The sequence below is a fragment of the Dreissena polymorpha genome, chromosome 16 (genome assembly GCF_020536995.1).
Source record: "Dreissena polymorpha isolate Duluth1 chromosome 16, UMN_Dpol_1.0, whole genome shotgun sequence".
In the NCBI taxonomy this organism is placed as follows: domain Eukaryota; kingdom Metazoa; phylum Mollusca; class Bivalvia; order Myida; family Dreissenidae; genus Dreissena; species Dreissena polymorpha.
The window spans coordinates 6,530,651-6,555,687 of NC_068370.1; the positions used below are offsets into that span (position 1 = coordinate 6,530,651).

A 25,037-nucleotide genomic window follows, 5' to 3' on the forward strand; every position below is an offset into this window, starting at 1 on the left:
CGAAAATTTTTATTTATAATATTATACCATGCACACAGGCAACTTTTTATTTTATATAGAAGGCTTTTTATGTGAATTCATGAAAAAATATTTGTCACAACAACACAAACAAGACGAACTTTTGTGAACAATTCCATTTACATGATAGAAGAAAATATAAACGTGTGTTATATCGTTAAAATAATTCTTTACTTCATCGATTCGAATGCATGGCACTATTATTACCCGATACTCTCAATCGAAATCTTCTTTAATAATATCAACATGAGGATGCAGGAAGCTCGAAAAGGTATTAAAAATTCTACATTAGGAGTGTGTGTCCATTATGTAGTTGTTTTATTACAGTACAGTGTTATCGAATGGTTTTTATTCTCTCGAGTTTGGTCGGTTGCGTGATGATTGTTAGAGTTGGTACGGAGTCGATAAGGGAACCCGATTTAGTTTGGACTGAATTATTGGTTTAAGTTTGTCCAGGGTTACTGGGTGTACGGGCGTGTTTCATTGTGATAAGAATGGCGTTATTGATTTGATTTTATATAAAACAATCTGTTATTCCACATAAATAGTGATCGGGGCTATTGGTAATGCAACTGGCTTGAAAAACAGGGGGTTAGAGGTTCGATCCCCCGTTTTTAAACAAACACACGTCGACCTCTTTCGCATGGGGTTATTGGAACACATATTTTTATGCCCCCGGTAGGTGGCATATAGCAGTTGAACTGTCCGTCAGTCCGTCTGTCAGTCTGTGCGTCCGTCCGAAAACTTTAACATTGGCCATAACTTTTGCAATATTGAAGATAGCAACTTGATATTTGGCATGCATGTGTATCTCATGAAGCTGCACATTTTGAGTTGTGAAAGATTAAGGTCAAGGTCACCCTTCAAGGTCAAACGTCATAAAATGCAATCCGATGGAAGTAATAAGCTTTAAAAGGGAGATCATTTCTATACCTGCCAAATGATATATTGAAATTTTATTTCAAAGCGGCGCAATAGGGGTCATTGTGTTTCTGACAAACACATCTCTTGTTATTAGGAAATCAAAACTAAACAGTAACTTACACAAATATTAGTTTTACAACTTATACTTTTATGTACTATGCTAATAAAAATGTGTGAATCTTACATGCAAAATGTAGTGAACACTATAAATATAAAAATGAAAAGACTGGTGTTTTCATGAATAGCCTCATGTTTTATGGATCACATCATACGATTCAAACACATATTGATAGTTAAATGGGTAAAATATTAAGGGAAAATATAAAGTGTAAGCATTACACGTATTTACACTCACATATTTCGTATGCAAAAGTAATACAATTAAATAAAGGGAGTACATTAAATTTAAAGGTACATGCTATTGGATATGTGTGCTTAAAAACCCGCACAAGAGCGTGTGCATCATATGAATATAAAAGAGAATGTTGAAATAGTAGCACAAAATGAAACAAACAGTCGATGTAAATCAAATGTTCATGTCAGAAGAATTCATACTTGAACCCATTTATGCCTTACAGAAATTCCTTTAAGCCAAACAGCGCAGACCCAGATGAGACGCCGCATGATGCGGCGTCTCATCTGGGTCTTTGATGTTTGCGTAGGCCTTTTAATTTTTAGACGCTAGGCATAAATGGGTTAAATGTATACAGCATTGTGTAAGGTCAGTTCAATGGTTAATTTTTACATTATGGTATTAATAATTTAGACTGTTTGCAATGCATTTACGAACACATTTGAGTCGCCTTCTTGTAAAATGGGGCCTAATTTATGTGCGTTAAGTGGTGTCCTAGAATAGCCTTTGCAGTTCACGCAGGATAATTAGGTACGACAAGTTCCTTTTAATGAAATGGTTTATTTAAACGAAGTATGCTCTATACGAAAATCCAATATATGCTGAGAATGTCGTCCCTTATTAGCCAGTGTGAACTACACAGGCTAATCTGGGTCGACTGTTATGTACATGTGTTATGCCCAATTTTCACAAAACGATCCTCTTTTAGTACAGGTGTTGCATTATTTGTGTCATTATTTGTCCAATCTCCTGAAAAAAAAATGATTCAGACAAACATCCAATATTGGATCACATTAATCTCACAAGTAACAGGTCGCAAACAGACGAAGTTACAATCAGTTTACTTTGTGTTAATATAAATGCGATACAAATGTTATTGTAGATGCCATAGACCGGCCTGTAAACCATACAATATTATTACACTTAAGACGACCTGTTGCCGGTAGCCTGGTCATTACATAAGCAAGATAAAGGGCATCAGCTCATTGGTAAATACCAAAATACAACGAATTCGTAAAATGTGTAAACTTACGATTATATGTGAACAATGGACGTTGATCACACTTAAACGGCTTTGATTACACTTAAACGGCCGCTGAAAATCACTAAGTGTTTTCATTAATAATTGGTTAACTTTATACGAATCAAAATGAAGAATAACTGTGAAACATTGAATCTCGCAATTGTGTAGGCTTGAATTCGAATCATTCCAGTCCTGTGCTTTTTATGAAATTATCAACGATCATATCAGTACCTGCAATTGCGCATGTTTGAAAACATGTTCTTTTCATGTCAACCAACTATTTGTCGATAATGGGAACATATGTTTCGTTTTATCGTGAATATGCAGGAGTGTTTAATCGCTTTTGAATATTTGCTGAAAGGGACATGTTTCGGGTATCCCGAAAATTACATAAGCCTGTAAATCATGGATTAATATTGAAATACCTCATGCAATGCCTTGGTATAACTGTTTTGCAATAATATACAATATGACAGGACGAAAGTGATAACACGCGGTCGTTTGACAATTACTTTTTGATCATTTACAATAAGTACCGGTAACATCGATACGAATCGAAATGTACAACTACTGCGAACCTTTGAAGCTCGCAATTTTATAAGCATCTTTTGTGACGTCCTTTTGTGTGTGGTCTGACGTCCTTTTATGCGCTGTCCGTCAACCTTAAATTATGTCATTATGTAGCAGGGTTCGGTATAAAGAGAACTTACTAGTATACTGCCTTGCTATGTGCGCTAGCTTTTATAGCGACGCGGTAGAGTGTCTGCCTGATTAAGAACCGGGAGGTCCCGGGTTCAATCCAATTTGAATTGATTGTTTTGAATGGGTAAATATACAATTAAGAAATAGAACTCAGTCAATATGTCAATTATCAATATATCAACGTTGTTATCAGTACACTCAATTTAACAAGTTTGAAAACATATTTGCTTGCCTTTATCCTGTTCAACCGAATAGCTCTCGATAGCGGTAACATGCATTTCGTTTTATCATGAATATGTTTTTGCAAAAATATCTCTTATCACATAGGGTAACCCCCGAGTATTTAATCAACATATCACTTCTGAAAATTTGATCAAACGGAACTTAACACAGATCTTTAAATTGACGATATTTTTCTGTATGTTGAGTAAATAAAATGGATTAAATTGTCACGATGATTGAATGCATTCACATGTCTGCGCGTACGCTCACGTCTGTCCATCAGCCCGAGCTTGGCCAGATAGATATTCAATAAAATACCAGGTCGGTGGTTGAAGGAAAAAGTAAAATTCACAAAAGCAATTTTAATTTTCTTTTCGCTGTTATCGAAATTTGGGGTCGGCGCTCACAGAAAGCGAAATGTAAAATATAAATTCCTTTGCCATGTTAAGTGTAATTCTCCTTATATTTACGAGAAACGTAACACTTGGTAAGAAATTGAGCCGCGTTATGAGAAAACTGGACTTAATGCATGTGCGTAAAGTGTCGTCCCAGATTAGCCTGTACAGTCCGCACAGGCTAATCTGGGACGACACTTTCCGCTTTTATGGTAATTTTAGTTTCAAGGAAGTCCCTCCTTACCGAAAATCAAGTTTAGGCGGACTGCACAGGCCAATCTAGGATGAAACATTACGCACATGCATTAAGCCCAGTTTTCTCAGAACAAGGCTGAATTGTACGTGTCGTTAATACGTTTGACAACACGACATGACGACACTTACATGATTGGTCGCATCGGTCGCATATTTAATGGCTCTTGCGTGACGGTTGTCGCCCTTCGCGCGAACACACCAGAACGATACAATAAAAGAGACCATATGATATTTAACGTTATTTACGGTCGTTATTTTATATGATGCTGTTACGAAGTTCTGGTTTGAAAGGCGTTGAAACGACAGCAGGCAAGAATGAGAAATAGGCGCGCCGATACGATTAATAAGGTATTTGACGTCATCTCGTGTTATCAATCGGAAGGCGCCACACCAACAAAAGAAAGGAAATGAACCGCGCATAAGCATATGAATTAAGCCCCATTTTCCAAGAGAGATGCTAAAATACTCGCCTCTTTCTCGTATAGTGTGCACTTTGTCATACTAGTATTTTGACGCGTTTGCCGCCTTTCATCCGCACCTGAGCGTCCGAGTGACACGTAAGCAACAACAATAACGAGATACTTGAAAAATATCAATTAAGAGTGTGAGTACGACAGGTTGAAGTCGCTTGAATGACACATTCGACAATTCTTTTTAAAAATGTTAATTAGTATCTAAATATAAACTTCCTTTTTTCTATATGCATATATTTAAACCATCGTAACACAGCGTTAGAAAAACTGTGTCAACCACCTTTCGCTCGTTTCGATTTCAGACCGTATTAACATGACAACGTGACGGCGTAACCATGGGAACCGGTGCATCCACGCAGGTGCAGCAGCCGACACGTCCGGTGACCGCTCCGTATGTAAAGCCAGCGGTGAACGGAAACGCGGCGCCATCTTCGAGCGCTAAGAATCCGGCTCCACCGAAGTCGGCGGTAAGTTTTAAAATATGTTAAAGTGAACTCTATGAAAATGAGCATGTCAGATGCATTAAGTTGCGCTTTAAGCTTCGTGTTCAGGCCTTTTATAACGCTCCGTCGAGAAGCGTTTGTTTATAACAATAAGCACAGAGTCATGTTATCTTAAGCTTAAGTTTGTTCAGGAGTTTTGTTCCGCTTGATATGTTAGCAAATGCACACATTATTAGACTCATTTCTAAAAAAAATAGGTGACTTAGGTTTAACATTATACTTCTCAAGATTATATAATCAAAATATATTTTGTTCCGAAATAACAACAACACAAAAACATGATAAAATTAAACGTTTTTTTAAACTACACGTTTTAATCAATAATTTTTATTATGTGTAGGTATGACTTAAAAAACCATCACTACAGATGTTCCTGTTATTTTCGTATGTCTGTGAGTAAAAAATTTTCCCATGTATTATGAGCGCAAATAACATGAGGATGATACTTGTGTGAATTTAAACTACTTAAATTATGTTAATTATTGTCAATATAAAGTAACATGTATATTTAAGCAAACAATCTTAATAATCCTTTTGTCGGATTTATTTAAATTATGCTAGGGTCTTTTAAGAGATACTATTATTATTATTCTATATCATCTTAACGGCAAAACAATACAAAAATATCCGAATTTACTTGAGAAATACTTTCAGTTATTTAGGTTTTGTGTACTGATCGGTCGTAATTAGGCGACCGTCGTGCGTCTTTAGATAAAACGTACGTTCAATATGCATACTTACCCGGTAGTACATTTTTATTTAATGTTCAGGGTCAAATGCTAAATAAGTATATATCCATAATCGTTACTCGTTTGTCAAACAATCTTTAAGGTGTTATGTGCTCAAAACACAAACTTTTAAATAACTTTAATAGGCGTAGAGAGTCTCAGAACAAGTTCGTTTCAATTGCGAGTTAAAGAATAAAAATGAGATAGAGAATCACATTTAACATTGTCATAATTGAATATCGAATAAATAGGTAATGTTTAATCGTAAAAGTAATTCCATTTTTTTGAAATGAATGAGTCGTACTTTTATTTATATTCCACATTCTACTTATAATGGCCTTTAAAATATATTGATTGCCGCCCGCGTATTTGATCGGCGGGTGAATGGTCGGGTTGAATTGTGCATGAGTGATAGAATGATGTATCTCTGGTTTGATTTGTCAGTCTATACGTCTTAACAAATACCCGTGTCCGTTTCTTCCAACCTCCGCGAATGGATTTGATTGGAACAATCATAACTCGATCAAATCCCTGCCGTTATAACCAACCACGTGACGATAGCCGAGCCATGTGGAACAATAATTTTACCGTTGTTATTTTTATGCCCCCGATAGGGTGGCATATAGCAATTGAACTGTCCGTCAGTATGTCAGTATGTCAGTCCGTCCTTCCGTCCGAAAAAAAACTTCAACATGGGCCATAACTTTGTAAATATTGAAGATAGCAGCTTGATATTTGGCATGCATGTGTATCTCATGGAGCTGCACATTTTGAGTGGTAAACTTTCAAGGTGAACATCATCCTTCCAGGTCTAGGGATCGAAAAAACAAATTCAAGGAAAGTAATAAGCTTTAAATGGACATACTTATCTGACCTGCCAAATTTTTAGCTCATCTATTTTTGGAAAAAAAAGAACTATTGTCATCCTTGGCGTCGGCGTCGGCTTCTGCGTCGGCGTCGGCGTCCGGTTAAGTTTTGCGCTTAGGTCCACTTTTCTCATAGAGTACCAATGCTATTGCATTCAAACTTGGAACACTTACTTACTATGATGGGGGGACTGGGCAGGCAAAGTTAGATAACTCTGTCGTGCATTTTGACAGAATTATGTGCCTTTTTCATAGTTAGAAAATTGAAAATTTTGGTTAAGTTTTGTGTTTAGGTCCATTTTATTCCTTTAGTATCAAAGCTATTGCTTTCATACTTGCAACACTTACTAACTTTCATATGGGGACTGTGCAGGCAAAGTTATGTAACTCTGACTAGCATTTTGACTGAATTATGTGCCCTTTTTATACTTAGAGCATTGAAAATTTGTTTAAGTTTTGTGTTTGGTCCACTTTACCCCTTAAGTATCATAGATATTGCTTTCATGCTTGGAACACTCGCAAACTATCATAAGGGGACAGTAAAGGACAAGTTGCATAACTCGTTGTCATTTTTATGGAATTATGGCCCTTTTTTTACTTAGTAACTTTGAATATATGGTTAAATTTTGTGTTTAGATCCACTTTACTTCTAAAGTATCAAGGCTATTGCTTTCAAACGTCAAATACTTTCAAGCTATCATGAGGGTACTGTACCTGGCAAGTTAAATTTTACCTTGAACTTTGAATGACTTTTACTCTCAATGTCAAATTATTTAATTTTGCTAAAATTGCCATTACTTCTTTATTTATGATTAGATTTGATTGATACTTTGACAAAACAACTCTTACCTGACATACCACAATAGACTCCACCCAAACCATCCCCCAAGCCCCCCCCCCCCGAATCCCCCCCAAAAGTTGTATTTTTTTCCCTTAAAGATCATCTAATAAATTACAACCACACCCTAACACTATACCCCCAACCCCCCCCCCCCCCATTTTTTTAAACATGGTTAAAAAACACAAATATTTTTTTTGTATTATTTTATTTTTGAAATACTGTCCAACCATCCCACCCCAGAATCCCCCCCACCCAAAAAAAAAAATGCATTTTTTTGCATTTTTGGAAGAAAATGTAATACATGACCACACCCCCACACCCCCTCTACTCCACCCCTCCTTCCTTTGTGATTGAAATTGAGAAAGGTCCCTTCACCTTTAAAAAGAAAAATAGATGAGCGGTCTGCACCCGCAAGGCGGTGTTCTTGTTTAAATAAATCAAAGTGGTGCAGTAGACGGCATTGTGTTTCTGACAAACAAATCGTAATAAAAGGTCAAGGTCATCCTTCAAGGTCTACGGTCAAAAATACAAATCAAAGGGAAGTAATAAGCTTTAAAGGGAGATAATTATTCAATATTGAACATAGCAACTTGATATTTGGCATGCATGTGTATCTCATGGAGCTGCACATTGAGTGGTGAATCTACAGTCACGGTATTGGCTTTTAATTATTTGCAACTTAAATTAGAGAGTAGCTTTTAATTATTTGCTACTAAAAATAGAGATTTGTTAGAGGCAATTATTTTCAAGGGAAGTAATTTATATAATTATAAATCTCATATTATATATTTCCTTACCAAGAATTTAACTTCTTTTCACAGTTACTGTACAGATTTTTTATTTTGATTATTTATAACTCAAATGAATGATTTGTCAAAGGTTTTTTTTAAATGATATAGTTATCATTACTTCTCTGAACTAATTCGTGAAAGGTAGGGTTTATTACATACCTCTGGACTTATGTATATAGGTACATGATGAACTCTGGCTATAATCTCTTTGATAAACCACAGGCCTTGGTTGTCAGTGATGTCTGACTTGGTCATTTTGACTGTCTACAGACCCCCCCCCCCCCCCCTGGTTGGATTTGACAAAATCCAAGGGAAGTAATAAGCTTTAAAGGGAAATGATTACTATACCTGCCAAATGATAAATATAAATTTTATTTCAAAGCGGCGCAGTAGGGGGCATTGTGTTTCTGACGAACACATCTCTTGTTCCCTTTTTTATTAACCAGGTTTTCCGAAGGAAAAAACTGGTTATTAGATTGGCGAAAGTCAGTGGGCGGGCGGGCGCGCGGGGGGCGTGCGGGCGGGTAGGCGAGCGGGCGGGTGGGCCAGCGGGCGGGCGGGCTGGCGGGCGGAACAAGCTTGTCCGTGCCATAACTTTGTCGTTCATTGTGAGATTTTAAAATCATTTGGCACATTGGTTCACCATCATTAGACGGTGTTTCGCGCGAAAGAATTACGTCGATATCTCCAAGGTCAAGGTCACACGTTGAGTTCAAAGGTCAAAAATGGCCATAAATGAGCTTGCCCGGGCCACAACTATGTCATTCATTGTGAGATTTTAAAATCATTTGGCATATTTGTTCACCATTATGGAACGGTGTGTCGCACGAAAGAATTACGTCAATATCTCCAAGGTCAAGGTCGCCACGACTAAAAATAGATTTATTTTGAAACAAAGGGGGTTAATTATAAACAATCAGTTCAGTTTGAGTTGTCTCCCTTTATCAGACTTTTTTCACTTGGAAAACCTGGTTTTGTGACAATTTTGTTCCTTGTTTATTTCTTATTATGAACCTTAAGTGATACATGTACACTGATTTCAAAATTTAAAAGAAAATGATATTACTTTTCATAATAAAATACTTTAACAAATAAACAACAACAACATATGTGTATGCGAAAGCATGGAACGACAGCTCTACGTGGAGATTGCGTTTCTTCTAGAAGGTGGTTCGAATTTTTAAGAAACTTAACATACTAGCAATATCAGGGTGCATGACCACGTGAATTTGTGGGGTTCACAATTGAACTTTACTGGATGTAAACACACCGGTATGGTGAGCTTTTCTCGAAAACAAACTTTGAAAACAATTTTTCTTAAGATATTTTTCAACTTATGCATAAAAGACGTTTTTTATGCTGCTTATGGCAATGTGAAAAACAACACAATTATTGTATTTAATAAGCCTGTGTTTTTGGCAAAATTATCGATGTGTAACGCATTTATGTATATGGTTATGCTGCACGCAACATGACATGTTGGCACCGATTTTAGACGTTTTCAATGATGTTTTCTTAAAACTTAAGATATCGGCAGAAACTGCGGGAAAAACTGTTTAATGCACTAGAGATTTTTTTGCAAATGTATTTCATTAACTAAACTTATTAAAAACTATATAAAGTTCTTAACGGTGTGTTAACATCATTCTGTCCAGCCCGTGTGTAAACCCATGCGAACAACGTTGATCCTGCACCCTGAATATATCAAGTTCGGGACGTCAAGATAGTGGGTATTAGGCGATAAGTCCATCGAACGTATGCCTGTAACAAACATTGCCGACCATTGTTTTCTGTAACCAATTGTCCCAGTCTGAGGAAACTTCAACACGATAAGTTCTTAGTGAGGATGTGTATACCAGTCCGACATGGGAGTCATGTAATGTTTTTTATTAAAATACTATGTTACATTATTATGTATCATTATTTTTAATGTTAAATAGTCTACTTTTAAAATGAGATTACAGTAACTAACAGTCTGTTAAATTGTTTATCTGCAAATTACCAAGGTCTCACACAATTGTTATCTGCAAAACTGTCAAGTTCGTCCAACAATCAACGTGTCTGTTTTTGTTCCAAACCAGTTTTGACAAATGCGAAATCCGTGTCTTTTACTTGTTTTTTTACTTTGGGTTCTGACTGATTGTTTTGGGTCAGCTATTGCTTTATAAAAGGTGACATGTACACAAAACCGACTTTCTGTTTCAAAAGAACGCCGAACAAAAGCGACACATTCATTAATGTTATAGAAAATGAGATTTATGTAATCTGAATCCACAGTCCCTCGAAAGCAACCTAAGCGAACGGCCGATTATGGTGTAAGGTGTTTAGTATATTAACAGAAACAAAACAAAAGAAAGGTAAAAGATCAATTGGAATGATTTAAATTGTAAAGCTTAAGACCACGAGGCCCAACCTCGTATTGATTGTAAAGAATGAAAGTTAACTTCTTAAAATAGTGTATTTATAATTTAATATATTTACATATAATATCATAATATACACTCCAACAAAAGTCATGTATGACGAAACATTACCTATAAGCGTCTATCGTTAAAATTTGAACATTCATAAATACTGAATGTTGTTTTAGATCGATTTGAAATAAAAATTCAAACGGCATTAATTGTCAGTAAGCAAATCACCCCATGGCGGGCATGATTTTTATCTTAATGACACACGTTTGGCATTTTTAAAACTCGATTGCATTTGCACACAGTTAAAGAATATTATAAAGTATGAAAGAGAGTGTTTGGATGTACGTTGAATATTAAAAACACTGATTCGAGGAATGTCCTCAAAGGTGTGTAGTTTTAAAATATCGTTGCGTGCTTATGCAATTAATTTAAAACAATGCTATAATTAGATTTAATAATTTTATAGATTGGCATACATAAACAAAATAGCTTTTGATAGGCCAAGGCTTTATATAGTAGTTATGTGCACTGAATGAGGCACACACTTACATGCTAAGTTGTATATAACAATTTCTACTTGTTCTGTTAGGTTTATATATAAATCTTTAATAAGAGTAAGATACTTTGTAGGCTTTCCGTTTAAGCAGAGGCGGATACACTCGCTTCTCAAGTATGCTTACCGGGTTGAATCCCCGCTCCCGCTGCATATTTACTTGTTTGGTGGATACTATATACCGGGCATGTGGGGCTTGTATACCGGGCATGTGGGGCTTGTATACCGGACATGTGGGGCTTGTACTGCGGCTCCACCCCCACACAAGAGAACATCATAGTTGAATATTATATGTCAGTAAAAACTAAATATCTGGAAATTACTGCCATAACTGTTGCGTCACTACTTTCACTAGTATAGTGAGTAAACCCATGTATGCCTAGCGTCTAGAAAAAAAGGCATTGGCAAACAGCGTAGACCCAGATGAGACGCCGCGTGATTCGGCGTCCTATCTGGGTCTGCGCTGTTTGCTTAAAGGAATTTCTGTAAGAAATATTCTAAATATAGAAATAAATTTACTAGACATCCCAAATTTTGGAAATAAATTGATTACATTTAGAAGGATGGGAGAGTCCACTATGCATAAATTGGTTAACTAGATAAAAATGCTGGGACAAACTCCTCGTCAGCACATAATGCAGCCCAGGCGCGAAAGGATCACGCAATCTTCGAAACACACAAAAATACATATTGCATAACTGTGTATAGGTTCGTATTTATATCATTGCTTTAATACTATTTCGTTTGCACATATGCGTCTTATTACAAACGTTTGCAATTGCAATGGTATTTATCTCCCTATTATGGATGTCACGTTACGAAGCATTGTTTTACATTACTCCGCTTAATGAAACTTTTATTACGGCATGACTTGCCACAGAATGTTGCATCACTTTCGACACACATCCACAGTTTTTACAAACTACGGTTAATATAACAGATATTCATAGTATTTGACAATGTTTTCTCAGTATAGTCTTAGTCGCACACAGTAGAAACATTCTTCATCATGTGTTAATATTTTTTCGTTGGGCAACTATTTGTTTAAAGTTTGCTGTTATTGATATATAAATATGTGATTTATTTTCATAGTAGCAATTTCATGTGATTGATATTAACAAAGTATATAATTATTCTTCAGACAATATGACGTATATTTTTTTCGGCGGTCAGATATTATCTTTATATGAACGTATATACACTGGAATAAGTTTGCTTTAAGTATGCACATGTTTAACGTCTATACTGTGTGTGACATTTGTATTGTATTTTACTGCATGCTAGGGCTTAGATCTACGTCGAGCACACACCTCCGTGGTACGTCTTTTTTCTTTCTCTAGATTCACTATTCAGAACCAATCTTATTTAATTTTGCTTTCAGTACGCGTGTCTCTGAAGGAAACTTCATGATAAATTCAGTCGTGTTCTGAGAAAACTGGGCATAATGCATGTGCGTAAAGAATCGTCCCAGATTAGCCTGTGCAGTCCGTACAGGCTAATCAGGGACGACACTTTCCGCTTTAATGGTATTGTTCGTTTAAATGAAGTCTCTTCTTAGCAAAAATCCAATTAAGGCGAAAAGTGTCGTCCCTGATTAGCCTGTGCGGGCTGCTCAGGATAATCTGGGACGACACTTTACGCACATGCATTATGCCCATTTTTCTCAGAACGCGTCTCAAATAAAGAGTTGAATGTGGAACGTTTGTATCCGCTGAACTATGATTTATTATTTACAACAGTTCCACGCTCAACTGTCGAAATTGTACATGATCCTGTATTGCCCAATTGAAAGTCCGAAGCGTTTTTTTGGGTCGTATACTAAAAACTTTTTTAACTTCGCATGAAGTTTCCTCTCTCGCAAACGTTATGTCATAACATGGCACCGATTTCTCTATAATTGGAAAGTTTGTTTTAACAGGATTTGCTTATGCTATTTTATTGGATATTGCAATAATACGTTAAAAAATGTTCAATTTGACGACAGAACAAGTTTTAATTGAACATTATATTTGAATTAAACACAATAAACACCATTTTCTACACCACCATCAACTTCAAAATAAAAATACATGTATGAACAAATGAAATTAGTGAATTGAGTCAGATTACCTAAAATCTACGAGAAATCGGGGCCAGAAAATACACGACTTTTCTCACACATTTTTCCTTTTTAAGAATGCACCGTAGTCACTTGCTTTATAATAATAAATAATAATAACAAAATGACTCCATGTGTTACGTCATAAGAATAACCCCGGTGAATAACATTATAGTTTGTTATAAGTTAGATCGTATGTGGCAATCATGCGCATTTATATTAGTAAATTTGAAATCCTGAAATATGTAACTGGTTTTAATATCGGTAACTTTTAAGTAAGTGTCTCTTATAAAGAAATGTTCAAGAAAAACTCTTTGAGGCCACATTCACATTGTATTGTTTAACATGAAACCATTTGATCTGTACACAATTTGACCGAATGAGATATAATTAAATAGCAAAGTAATAACATAGACTTAGTGCACTTAATTGAATCAACTAAAGGTCACAATCAACTAACTTTTAACTAAACTAAAGCCAAACTCATCGCTGTGATACCCACTGTGTTGATTTCCTTAAAAGAGCGATCACAAATATGGGAAATAATTAGATGATTTTGATTTTATAATATTTTCATTATATCAATATTGATACCTTATGCTTAGTGTTTTGGGTTTTCTATTATTCACAATCAGAATACGTGACAGTTGTTAGTTTAATTTGGACTCCTTCACAAAGTTCTTGAATTGTGAACTTCAATTACAAAATTAAGCATTTCGGATTAACGAATAGTACCTTTTTTCAATCTGCAAACTAATCTCTTAAACACTATTTTCAACATTTGCAGTTCAAATTTGATAGCTACCTTGTCAGTTTGTTATTGGAATGCTATTTGTGTCACATTAATGCAAATAACAGAAGGGACATTCATCGAAGAATACTTGAATTCCGAACAAACTTGCTTGTAATTAAGTTGATCAGATGCAACATATTGAAATGGGTCATAATTTATAAACCCATTGTATCTTGCTTCTATAAAAATGAAAGCGTCCCGAAAACGCGAAATAAATCCTAAAAGAATGTAAACGTGCATATGACTCAAACTTTATCTTGTATATATTTATTAAAATTAATGTTCATTATTTTCGAATACATTATTTAAAAGGGAAAAGAGCACACGTTTGGAAATGACGTTTTAAATTTGTTGACATCAACATCGGAGCCCACGGTATGTCGTGTATTTAGATGTAGCCAAAAATAGCGGCGTCTTACATTTTGTTTAATTAAACATGTAATAGAGTTGTGTTTTTCTCCTTCTTTGGTGTTCGTACTTCAGAATTGGAAGATGTGGTTAAAATTGGAATTGGTGATTAATTACTCAGGTTTTTGCATTAAACGGACTCGTTTCGTACTTATAACAATCCTTAAGTTAGATAAACCGATTTCTTAAATTAAAAGAACATTAAACTTGTAGATTTCTTGTTTTGATCACTTACTCGGGAGCATATGCATGATGCATATTTATTATTAATTAACTTCTAATAGTTTCATTTGTGTGTCAAGCATTCTATTTAGCGCAATTCTGTGAAGAAAATTCAGTAATGCATTTGTTTTAGATCTTTACATTTGATTGACTAATCGTTATTTTCACGTTAAAATAGTTATAAATGACGGTCCACATGGTGTATATATAAACATTACCTCATTGTCTTTTACTGGTATTTCTTTGCGGTTTTGCTTAGTTTCTATTCGGCGTCCCAAATAGTGTTACATATATATATATGTTTTTGTTCGGAGAAAAGAAGAGAGTGTATTCATTGTAGATACATGTCTTTCTTTATGCATACAGTGGCTGTAATGTTTTTTTATTTTTCCGTGTTATCGGTGACGACATGTTGAAAATCGCACTTTTGTTTCACCTGTGAATACGCCATGTTTACGCGTATGAAATGGTATGCTTTACGAACAAACGTGGACGCTACATCTATTGTCTGTATTTTACTTCAACCAATGTTGTTTTGTTTATATGTAAATATAAACCGGATGATAGGACGATTGCCCTGACAAAGAGCACTCGAATTTCGAATATTATACAAACGTAAGTTCAAACACAAACAAACAACAACATTAAAATAAACATGACATTGATATGATCCACGTTGTATCAACCGTTAAATTCTGTTCACGATAACGTTTGACAAAGAATACGATATATTTATATATAAAAAATACACACAACCCACATATAATATAACTCTGTCCAAGACAATCTCTACCTAGAAAAAATTGCTTAGTTTTTCTTATATATAAGATCTTCTTGATAAAGCTTTTCGTAAACCGGCATTTCAATTAATTTAAACTAATTACAATCAACCGGACGTTTTTTCTACGTTACTTACAAATTCCTTCAAACACATATTTTTTGTCATATAAATAAATTAAAAGGAACAAGAAAATGACTTTGAAAGTGACATCACAAATTCGATGACGACATCATCAGAATCCAAGGTATGTCTTTAGTGCTTGTTAAAACAAATTGAAAAGCGTTATTAAGAAATACTTTGTGTAGATCTTAATATGAGCCGCGTTCTGAGAAAACTGGGCTTAATGCATGTGCGTAAAGTGTCGTCTCAGATTAGCCTGTGCAGTCCGCACAAGCTAATCAGGGACGACACTTTCCGCTGTTATGGTATTTTTAGTTTCAAGGAAGTCCCTCCTTACCGAAAGTCAACTTAAGGCGGAAAGTGTCGTCCCTGATAAGCCTGTGCGAACTGCACAGGTTTATCTAGGATAACACTTTACGCACATGCATTAAGCCCAGTTTTCTCAGAACAAGGCTCATATTATTTAGATTCCTAGGCTTTTTATTCCCTAGCTTAAGAAGCTCCCCGAAATGGGGAGTATATCGTCGCCACTTTGTCCGTAAAATTTTTACTTTTGACGCGTGAATCAGAAACGAATTTCCCCGATAACAAATCATTTACGTCCTTTTCGATGGTCGTCCGTCTGCCTGTCCTGCCGTTTTTTCCGCCCGTCACACTTGTCGTTTTCGCGCCAGAGCTTAGACACTTATTAGTTATCAGCATTTGATGAAACTTTGCATGCATGCTTATATCGTATGCATCATGTTCAGGTCGTTCGGTTGCGAGGATTTTACTGGGAGTTGTTGAAGTTTGATTTCTTAAAAGTTTACATGCACTTTCGTTGTATGGTGGGTTTTGCATATTTCCAATTCGTTTCGTCCCATTGATTTTTCAGCGAGTCTTTTTTCTTTCAATAGTAATTCCTTGTCGCGTTTGATCTCGGACACTAATTTTCTGAGTTTTATTACATTTCATATGCAGCATTTCTGTTGGGTAGACATGCGTACTTTCTCAGATAATTTATCATGTTTTTATTGCGCTTTGATTAGTAATATGAGATGTTCAACGTGTATGTTAAAGCTACTGGAAACTTAGATATGAATTTGATGAAGCTTTATTTATAGCATCCAAGCATGGTGGACATAGGCTCGTTGGCATATCGTTCCGCTTAATTCATACACAAAGCGCATCATCTAAAAAACTGTTTTGTTTATATTGAAACCCCCAGTATTTTTTTACACAAATATTTATAGGTATATTATTAACAGATTTTTAGCATTGATGCTTTTTACTATATTTAACTAAACGATTCTTCGAAAAAAATAACATAAAAAATCGTGCTAAAAAACATTAAATATCTATCTATAATTCTTTCTGTTAAGCTAAGTTTTGCTTTTCAGCTGTTTATGTTAGTGCATACAGTGTCTTGGTGTTGTTTTAAGGTTTCACTACTATTTTACATTTACACCAGTTTTATGTTATATTTGTCCTTTTTAGATTATTTTGTTCACTGTAAATAGCTGTATTTTCATTCAACTTTAGATGAAATATGTGCCGGGGAATAGTACCACGGCGTGGGTGGTAAGAAATGTCCGTTGGGAACTGTGGCAAACGTATATAACAACTGGTTACTGTTTAGTGTTCATGCAGTGTACGTGTGTCTTATTCGTGATCGATCGTTAAACATGTTTTAGTTAATGTAAATAATGCTAAAACATTAAAACTGTAATAGTTTTACAACAACTTTAGCTTCTTCGCAGAATAATATCTTTTTTAGCATTTACAAATATTTTATCATCTATGTTTTTTATTGTTAGGGATTTTTCTTCAAAGATATAGTAAAATACTAAAATGGGGATAAAGTGTAAAAATAATTTTATTCACTCTTACAAAAAGCTTTTTTTTCATAATAAGTGTGTACGTTTACACTTTGTTTAAACTGATGTTGTTAAACTATTGATAACATGTATTTTTGGATTAAAATGGGATTGCTCTAAGCAGCAATTACCTTAGCACACGTGCTGACTAGTGTTATTCAAATGAAAACAAACAGATGACGATGATTTAATAAAAAACATAATGTTACATTAAAAAACTGCGGCCCTTTCATAACATGACCTGTTCATACCTCATGCATATATTGATGAGGGAAGCATGTGGTGATGCGCCCGTCCGTGGGTCAGTCCGTACGAGGTTTACCCATTTATGCTTAGTGGACTCTCCCATCCTTCTAAATTGGATCATTTTATTTCCAAAATTAGGGATGTCTAGTTTATTTATTTCTATATTTAGAATATTTCTTACAGAAATTCCTTTAAGCAAACAGCGCAGACCCTAATGAGACGCCGTATGATGCGGCGTCTCATCAGGGTCTGCGCTGTTTGCCAAGGCCTTTTTTCTAGACGCTGGGCATAAATGGGTTAACATGTTTCGTTAATGTGAAACATCAATAACGCTTCCTAAAAAAGATTTAATGCAGGGATAGATTGAACCCTATCAACACACCCACATAACCTTTACCTTATGTGACCTTTGCATTGACCCAATTTTTTACTTTGACTTATTCACAAGGTACAATTTTTGTGTCAACCGAACATGACACGTTTCTTCTGATATTAAAACTTGTTGCTTTGATCCTTTCATGGATTTTTTTTATATGAATTTTCTCGACACACACATCACCTGACCTCATTTTGACCTTGAAATTGGCCTTAATCTTGACAAAGACTTATTCAGATGGGTCACTGAATCAATACTGACAGGATTTCCACGGGCGACAGCAGCGTTCATAAACTCTCTGGCATTTTCTCATGAACAAATAGACTGTAACATGTGTGTGATAACGGTTTAACATACTATCATTTCCGTATATATATATATATATATATATATATATATATATATATATATATATATTCGATATAAGTTTTTTTCAATGTGTCACGACACGTGTCGAAGTACACGTACTCCTCTGCTACCAATACAATTCACATTATCTGTGCCATTTGCAGTTAATGCATTCACAGAAATTATCAAATACAAGATTATCTTTCGCCATTGTCGGATTGATTGTCGAATTGTTATAATTAAATGTGTCTTGTTCTGTGAAAGCTGATCATAATGCATGTGCGTTAAGTGTCGTCCCAGATTAGCCTGTGCAGTCCGCACAGGCTAATCAGGGACGATACTTTCCGCTTAAATGGTATTTTCCGTTTAAAGGAAGTCCCTTTTTACCGAAAATCTAGTTTAAGCGGAAAGTGTCGTCCCTGATTAGCCTGTGCGGACTGCACAAGCTTATCTGGGACGACACTTTACGCACATGCATTATGCCCAGTTTTCTCAGAACAAGACACATTTAGCCTTGACGAATGAAATTCAGCTTTAAATGGTGTACAACTGTACATATCACTCGTTCCCCTTGGTATGACGACAGGCAATTATACAACTACAGATATAAGAAATGAATATATGAATATATACTATATTGACAATTCATTAGTTTTTTTTTTACATTTTCAATAAAATTGTGGTATTAAATGCATGAAAGGAAAATATACAATCACGTGTAGACACGCGCTGTGTTCATGTGTATATTATTACCATATGCACGGAGCATTGTCATAAAGTTGTTTCGTTATATTTCAAACGTCATAAACAACATGTATGAAACACTTTCATGATTTCGTATGAGATATTTTATTTCTTAGTTGCTGTTTTTGGATGGGTACTTTTGTTTCGCTAAAACCATTTCAAGCAACGTTTAACGTAAACATGGCGATTATTAATGTATATTTAGATATCTAAACAACAAATCTTTAAAAAAAACACTATAACGAAGTATGTTTGGTTGAATACATGTATTTGTTTGTAATAAATTGTACGAACGGTTGATTTTATACAATTTTTACGCGATTTCTAATGAACACGATTTTCTTGTTGATATGTTTTATGTTACTTTTGACGTCTGAAAACACAACACTGTTCTGTGTTATTTTCATGTCACTGTTCTGTTCCTAAATATAGCAAACCAATGGACACACATCCAGTGACGAAAGTACATCATCGTCACCGGTAGGTAACCATGGTAACCAAGAGCTTTTACCATGGACAAATAGCAGGCCTTTGTTGGATGGTGACCAGTGTTTTTTATTCCCTCTTAGAAAACGTCGAAACGTGTGTGCTTGTAAATCCTGGTGGTGTTTAAATAACTCTTATTAGCCACATGACGACATTTTACTTTTAATGATTTCTGTTATTAATATGCGTTGACGTCTTGTTTTTTTTCTTTTCATTTTGAATCTGGAAGTAATTTGCTGAGATAAAATTTAACTGAATGATCTGATATTTTCCTACAGTATGTTGCACAGCTAATATGTTTTGTTTTAAGAATTCAGAGTTTGTTGTGCATTATCAATTGATTGCGTTTGTTGTGCGTTGACAATTCAACGTGTTTACTGTGTATTTGTAACGCTACGTGGTCATGATCGTTTTAAAAATTATGCCAAAGAATAATTATACTTCGCACCTGTAGTTATTCAATGCAATGATGACGTTACATCTGCGGTTCATGTACTTCCTATGTGTGTCTTGTTCTGTGAAAATTGGGAAAATGCATGTGCGTAAAGTGTCGTCCCAGATTAGCCCGTGCAGTCCGCACAGACTAATTAGAGACGACACTTTCCGCTATAATGGTATTTTTCATTTAAAGAAAGTCCCTTTTTACCGAAAATCTAGTTTAAGCAGAAAGTGTCGTCCCTTTACACTTGACGCACATGCATTATGCCCAGTTTTCTCCGAACGCGACTCTTATGTAGTATAGTGAGGGCAGCTAGTGGTTCGAGCGAGAAGTTACAGTAACCAGTCCGGCTTGCATATATGTTACTTAAGGATGTAAATTGTTATTCGTAGGTGGACGAATGGTATCCAGAGGTACGACTTATACACACGAACGCACACACGAACGCACACACATGAGCAAAACGTAGCAAATTATCACGTTGCATGAACTACACATTGGCAAGCGGAAAATAATACTTGTCGATCATTCACAAAGCTTTTTTCGTTTAAAACATCATCAGAACAGAAATTTTTTATCATCGTTATTTTTGTCATCTTCGTCTGAACAGCAGATTGGTTAGCGTTAATAGAAAGTTGTTTGTTTCCACTTACCCAACAAACCCTCATTGTTCGTGCGGATCCTACACTTTTTTAAGGTTGATTTTTATATATTTTTTTGCCAAATTCATTTAAATAACTTTTATCTTAAACTACCTAAAACAAGAATGTTTATTCGAGATTTTCAAGATTTCTGCATGACATTGCATCTTGTTATTTAATTGGGAATCGTTAAGAAAGTCCACGCCTAAAAAATAAAGCCAACGTACCAACCCTACTCTTTTACGATGTAAGTGGACACAAATTGACTTGTTTGGCCTTGCATTGGTTTCTGTACAGTTTAATGGGTTCAGTCTATCCAACACACTACCTTTTTAAGTGAAAACTACTATGCACAAAGAACGGAATATGCATCTGTCCTGAATTTACTGATTTTCTATAGATTTTCCATTTCAGGGAATCACATTTTGTAAGCCATAATCTATAATACGAATTGAAAATGCTATTTATCCAATATTTTCTTTGCAGCTTTGTGAAAACAGTTTTCTTCACAACTAAGTATTGCAATGTTCTGAGTAATGTTAAAAACACTGGATTTCGATCGTTATTTTGGATCACATTTTACAGATAAGGTAAATGTAAACATTGGAATAGACTCCATCCCACAAAGCACCCAGACGACCAAAACATAATGCTGATGTTTTCTAATAATCAACCCTGATATTGCTTTGGTGTATATAGTACTTAGTATTATATTATACAACACATGTGTTAAAAGAACACGTTCGATTATAATGAAGATGATGATGGCGGTGGTGATGGTGATACTTATTATAATCATTTAAATAGGGATTGTGTTTTGAAGAAGATGTGTATCTTGATTTAAGTTGAAATAAACTTGTCTTTGTAAGTTGTTTACAGGTGAATAACTGCAAAACAAATGATATTTCTTCTACTAAAAATTCAATATAACTTTGTGTGCGGTGATTATATTCTATTAGTTATTAACTTTCTCTATCGTAGAAACCTTTTTAGTTATTAACCTTCTCTTTGAAAGAAACCTTTCTATATACAAGTTGGTTATTTTCACGGTAACATATGAGACGCGTCATGCGAAAATGGGTCTTATGTTATCGTAGCTCCAGACCAATCTGCGCAATTGCGGAGTCCGTTAAGTAGCTTCTCTTGTCACTATAAAGTAACGCCAAGTTTTCGTGGGCTCATTTATTGGCAGCTCGATACATCTGTAGTCGCGAAGACGCTGGACGACCTGTAAATAAATCTCAAACACACACACATGGTCTCATTTATAAGCGGGTAGGTTAGCTATTGACCAGTCTGCGCGTACGCGAAGGCTAGGCTGGAGCTATTCTGGGCGCATATAGCATAAGACCCATTATCGCATAATTAACGGAACATATTGCGCAAACAATTAATGATCATGTTTATTTAAAAAATCTTTATCTGTGACTTATTTAATGTTCATGAGAGAAAAACGTCTTTGGTTAATTGATTAAATCATATTATTAATGTGCTTATGGTGTATGCTTTTTACCATTATAAATATGTGTTTACAAAATACATAATAACCACCATATCATGTTTTTTCGTATATGAGTTTTAGCCTTACAAATTAAAACAACACTAAATTTAGAGCAACATGGAACAGCTTGAAATATTTAACTATTCAAAACCGACTTGCTTAATTATTTTGCAATGCCACCATTTAGAGTGGTTATGGTCACTTGGTCATTTTCGGTCCTCAGGGGGCGCGCAGCGGTCAGCAGCAAGACCCGCCCAACTACCATAGGTCTCAGATCCCCCCTCCCCGACCCCCCAGGACGCTCAAGTCGGACATCTTCTCACTAGAACGCTACAAGGAGGTCGACGACTATGTGCTCAATGTAAGTAATGGTTGTACCACATTGTGACTTAACCCATTTATGCCTAGTGGACTCCCCCATCCTTTTAAATTGGATCAATTTATTTCCAAAAAAGAGGAATATCTAGTATATTTATTTCTATATTTAGAATATTTCTTACAGAAATTCCTTTATGCAAACAGCGCAGACCATGATGAGACGCCGCATCATGCGGCGTCTCATCTGGGTCTACGCCGTTTGCAAAGGCATTTTTTCTAGACGCTAGGCATAAATTGGTTAAATATGTACTCTCGCTATGTTGAAAAAAATGTTTGAAAGCATGTGCGTAAATTATCGTCCTAGGTTAGCCTGTGCAGTTCGCACAGGCTTGTCAGGGACGACACTTTCCCATGTTATGGTATATTTCGTTTAAAGGAAGCCACTACTTTGTGGAAATCCAGTCAAGGCGGAAAATGTGTTCCGTTATTAGCCTGTGCGGACTGCACTTTCTATTCTGGGATGACAGTTTACGCACATGCATTGTTCAAAACGAGTTTCCTCAGAGTGCGACTCATTTATATATTTAGAAAACCCGGAAGACGATGTTAAATAATAACATATGGATGTAAAAGTAATCTTATTTTTAACCATATTCGCCAACCGCAACCGGGACGACGTTTGTATAGACCTATGGCACCTATTTAAGTGCTTCGGACCAATGCTTTATCACGTAATAATACAGGTATTAATAAAGATATTTAGTTGTTAATACAAGGTTGTATGTCGTAATTACGGATTCTTAATGGAATCGTGATACCGAGCCATATGTAGACTGGAGTTAATCTTTGGAAAATTCGGACTTAATGCATGAGTGTAATTTAGCGTCTCAGATTAGCTTGTGCAGTCCGCACAGGCTAATCAGGGACGACACTTTCCGGTTTTATGGAATTTTAGTTCAAAGGAAGTTCCTTATAAATATAAATGAAAATCTAGTCTTGACGGAAAGTGTATTTCCTGATAAGCCTTTAGGAATGCACAGGTTTTGCCAGAAGCCGGCTAATTTGTTTTCTTTGGGACGTATACCACGTTAAATATACGCGTCTATGAATCCGGTCACATTATATTTTTGTTTTCGATAATGCAATATGATTCAGTGACACCCTTAAGTAATGTCTGGAGCATGTTTTAACCCATTTATGCATAGCGTCTAGAAAAAAGGCCTTGGAAAACAGCGCAGACCCAGATGAGACGCCGCATGATGCGGCCTCTCATCAGGGTCTGCGCTGTTTGCTTAATAGAATTTCTGTAAGAAATATTCTAAATATATAAATAAATATACTAGACATTCCCAATTTTGAAAAAATAAATTGATCCAATTTAGGAGGAAGGGAGAGTCCACTACGCATAAATGGGTAAAGTAATGTCTGGAGCATGTTTCAATGTTTCGTTACCATGTACTCCACAATATCATTTTCCATGTCAGGATTTGTTAGTTAAATGACCTCTTCAAATGTCATTTCAGTCAGGAGTGCGATTCGCAATTAGATGTAATGTTACGGCGTATTTCAATATTCACTTATAATGGATTTATACTACAGAATAAGTTTTAGATATCAATAAAATTGCATTTGTCTGCATTGTTTCGTTATATAACAAGTTCTTCAAGGGTCACTTAAAAAGAATAATGGCCATTTAAGTCTGCATTAGTTCTTTTTAAAAGTAATTAATGCAATTGCATATGGTCTTTCTTCGGAACCGTGCTCTCTCGTAATATTGTAGTTCGTGATGGGGTAAATGCCTTTTAAAGACAAGCAATCTTATGCCAAGCATGAAGTGTTTCAAGTTAAACTTTGAATGCATTATTTAATGTAGTATGTTTGTGATAAATGGACAATACGCATTAATAGTGCATTGTATGTGACACATTTATGGTCTAAATATATCTAATACATACTAAACAATGTTGAAGGTTTTATATTATCCGCTCAATCACTCCACGTATTGTAAATAAATGTTCATTACTTATTGCAAATAGTCAATGCTTACAAAACTTGTTTTAGCCCTTGTGTCTATTTGTTTTGATGTAGAGTCAGACATCTTACGATTGAAATAGATTTATAATAGCTATACAAGTGTTTTATTTATGTTGATATTGACTTTTATTTAGACATCGTCTATTGAGCCCATTTATTTTTTACCGCAAGGTTAATTCTGTAATTTATGTCATCGAATATTTTGTAGTGATAATTTAGTAACCACAGATTATATTTTTTACCTTTTTGTATTTTTAGCCTGACATTAAAACGTTAAATGTGGTATAATGTTCGCACTATTTAATGCCAGTAAACTCGTAATATTTATACCTTAATTAAGTCAGTGTCTACGGATTATTTGACGCTTATTAGGAACAACACTTTTCGTTTAAACTCGATTTTCGTTTAGAAGAAACTTCCTGTAAAGAAAAATTCCTTAAAACGGAAAGTGTCGTCCCTTATTGGCCTGTGAGGACTTCACAGGCTAATCTAGGACCACACTACGCAGATGCAGAAGATCCAGATTCCTTAGAATTAGGCTTATTTTATTGACCTCATTGATGTT

At 35.3% G+C, this 25,037-nt stretch overlaps 1 protein-coding gene across 9 annotated transcripts in view; it reads left to right on the forward strand.

Moving 5' to 3' along the window:
• Positions 1-25,037, forward strand: part of LOC127861631 (uncharacterized) — a 61,238-nt gene that overhangs the window by 16,338 nt on the left and 19,863 nt on the right. For 5 of the 9 annotated variants that reach the window (XM_052400289.1, XM_052400293.1, XM_052400291.1 and 2 more), the window contains exons 2-5: positions 4,668-4,832; positions 12,346-12,378; positions 19,486-19,533; positions 22,344-22,481. In XM_052400289.1, coding sequence (XP_052256249.1) covers positions 4,701-4,832; positions 12,346-12,378; positions 19,486-19,533; positions 22,344-22,481 — 351 coding nt within the window. In that variant the 5' untranslated portion in view covers positions 4,668-4,700. Of the gene's footprint in view, positions 1-4,667; positions 4,833-10,805; positions 10,895-12,345; positions 12,379-19,485; positions 19,534-22,343; positions 22,482-25,037 lie in introns of those variants that run through there. The other 4 variants (XM_052400295.1, XM_052400294.1, XM_052400297.1 and 1 more) reach the window with 4 other exon arrangements.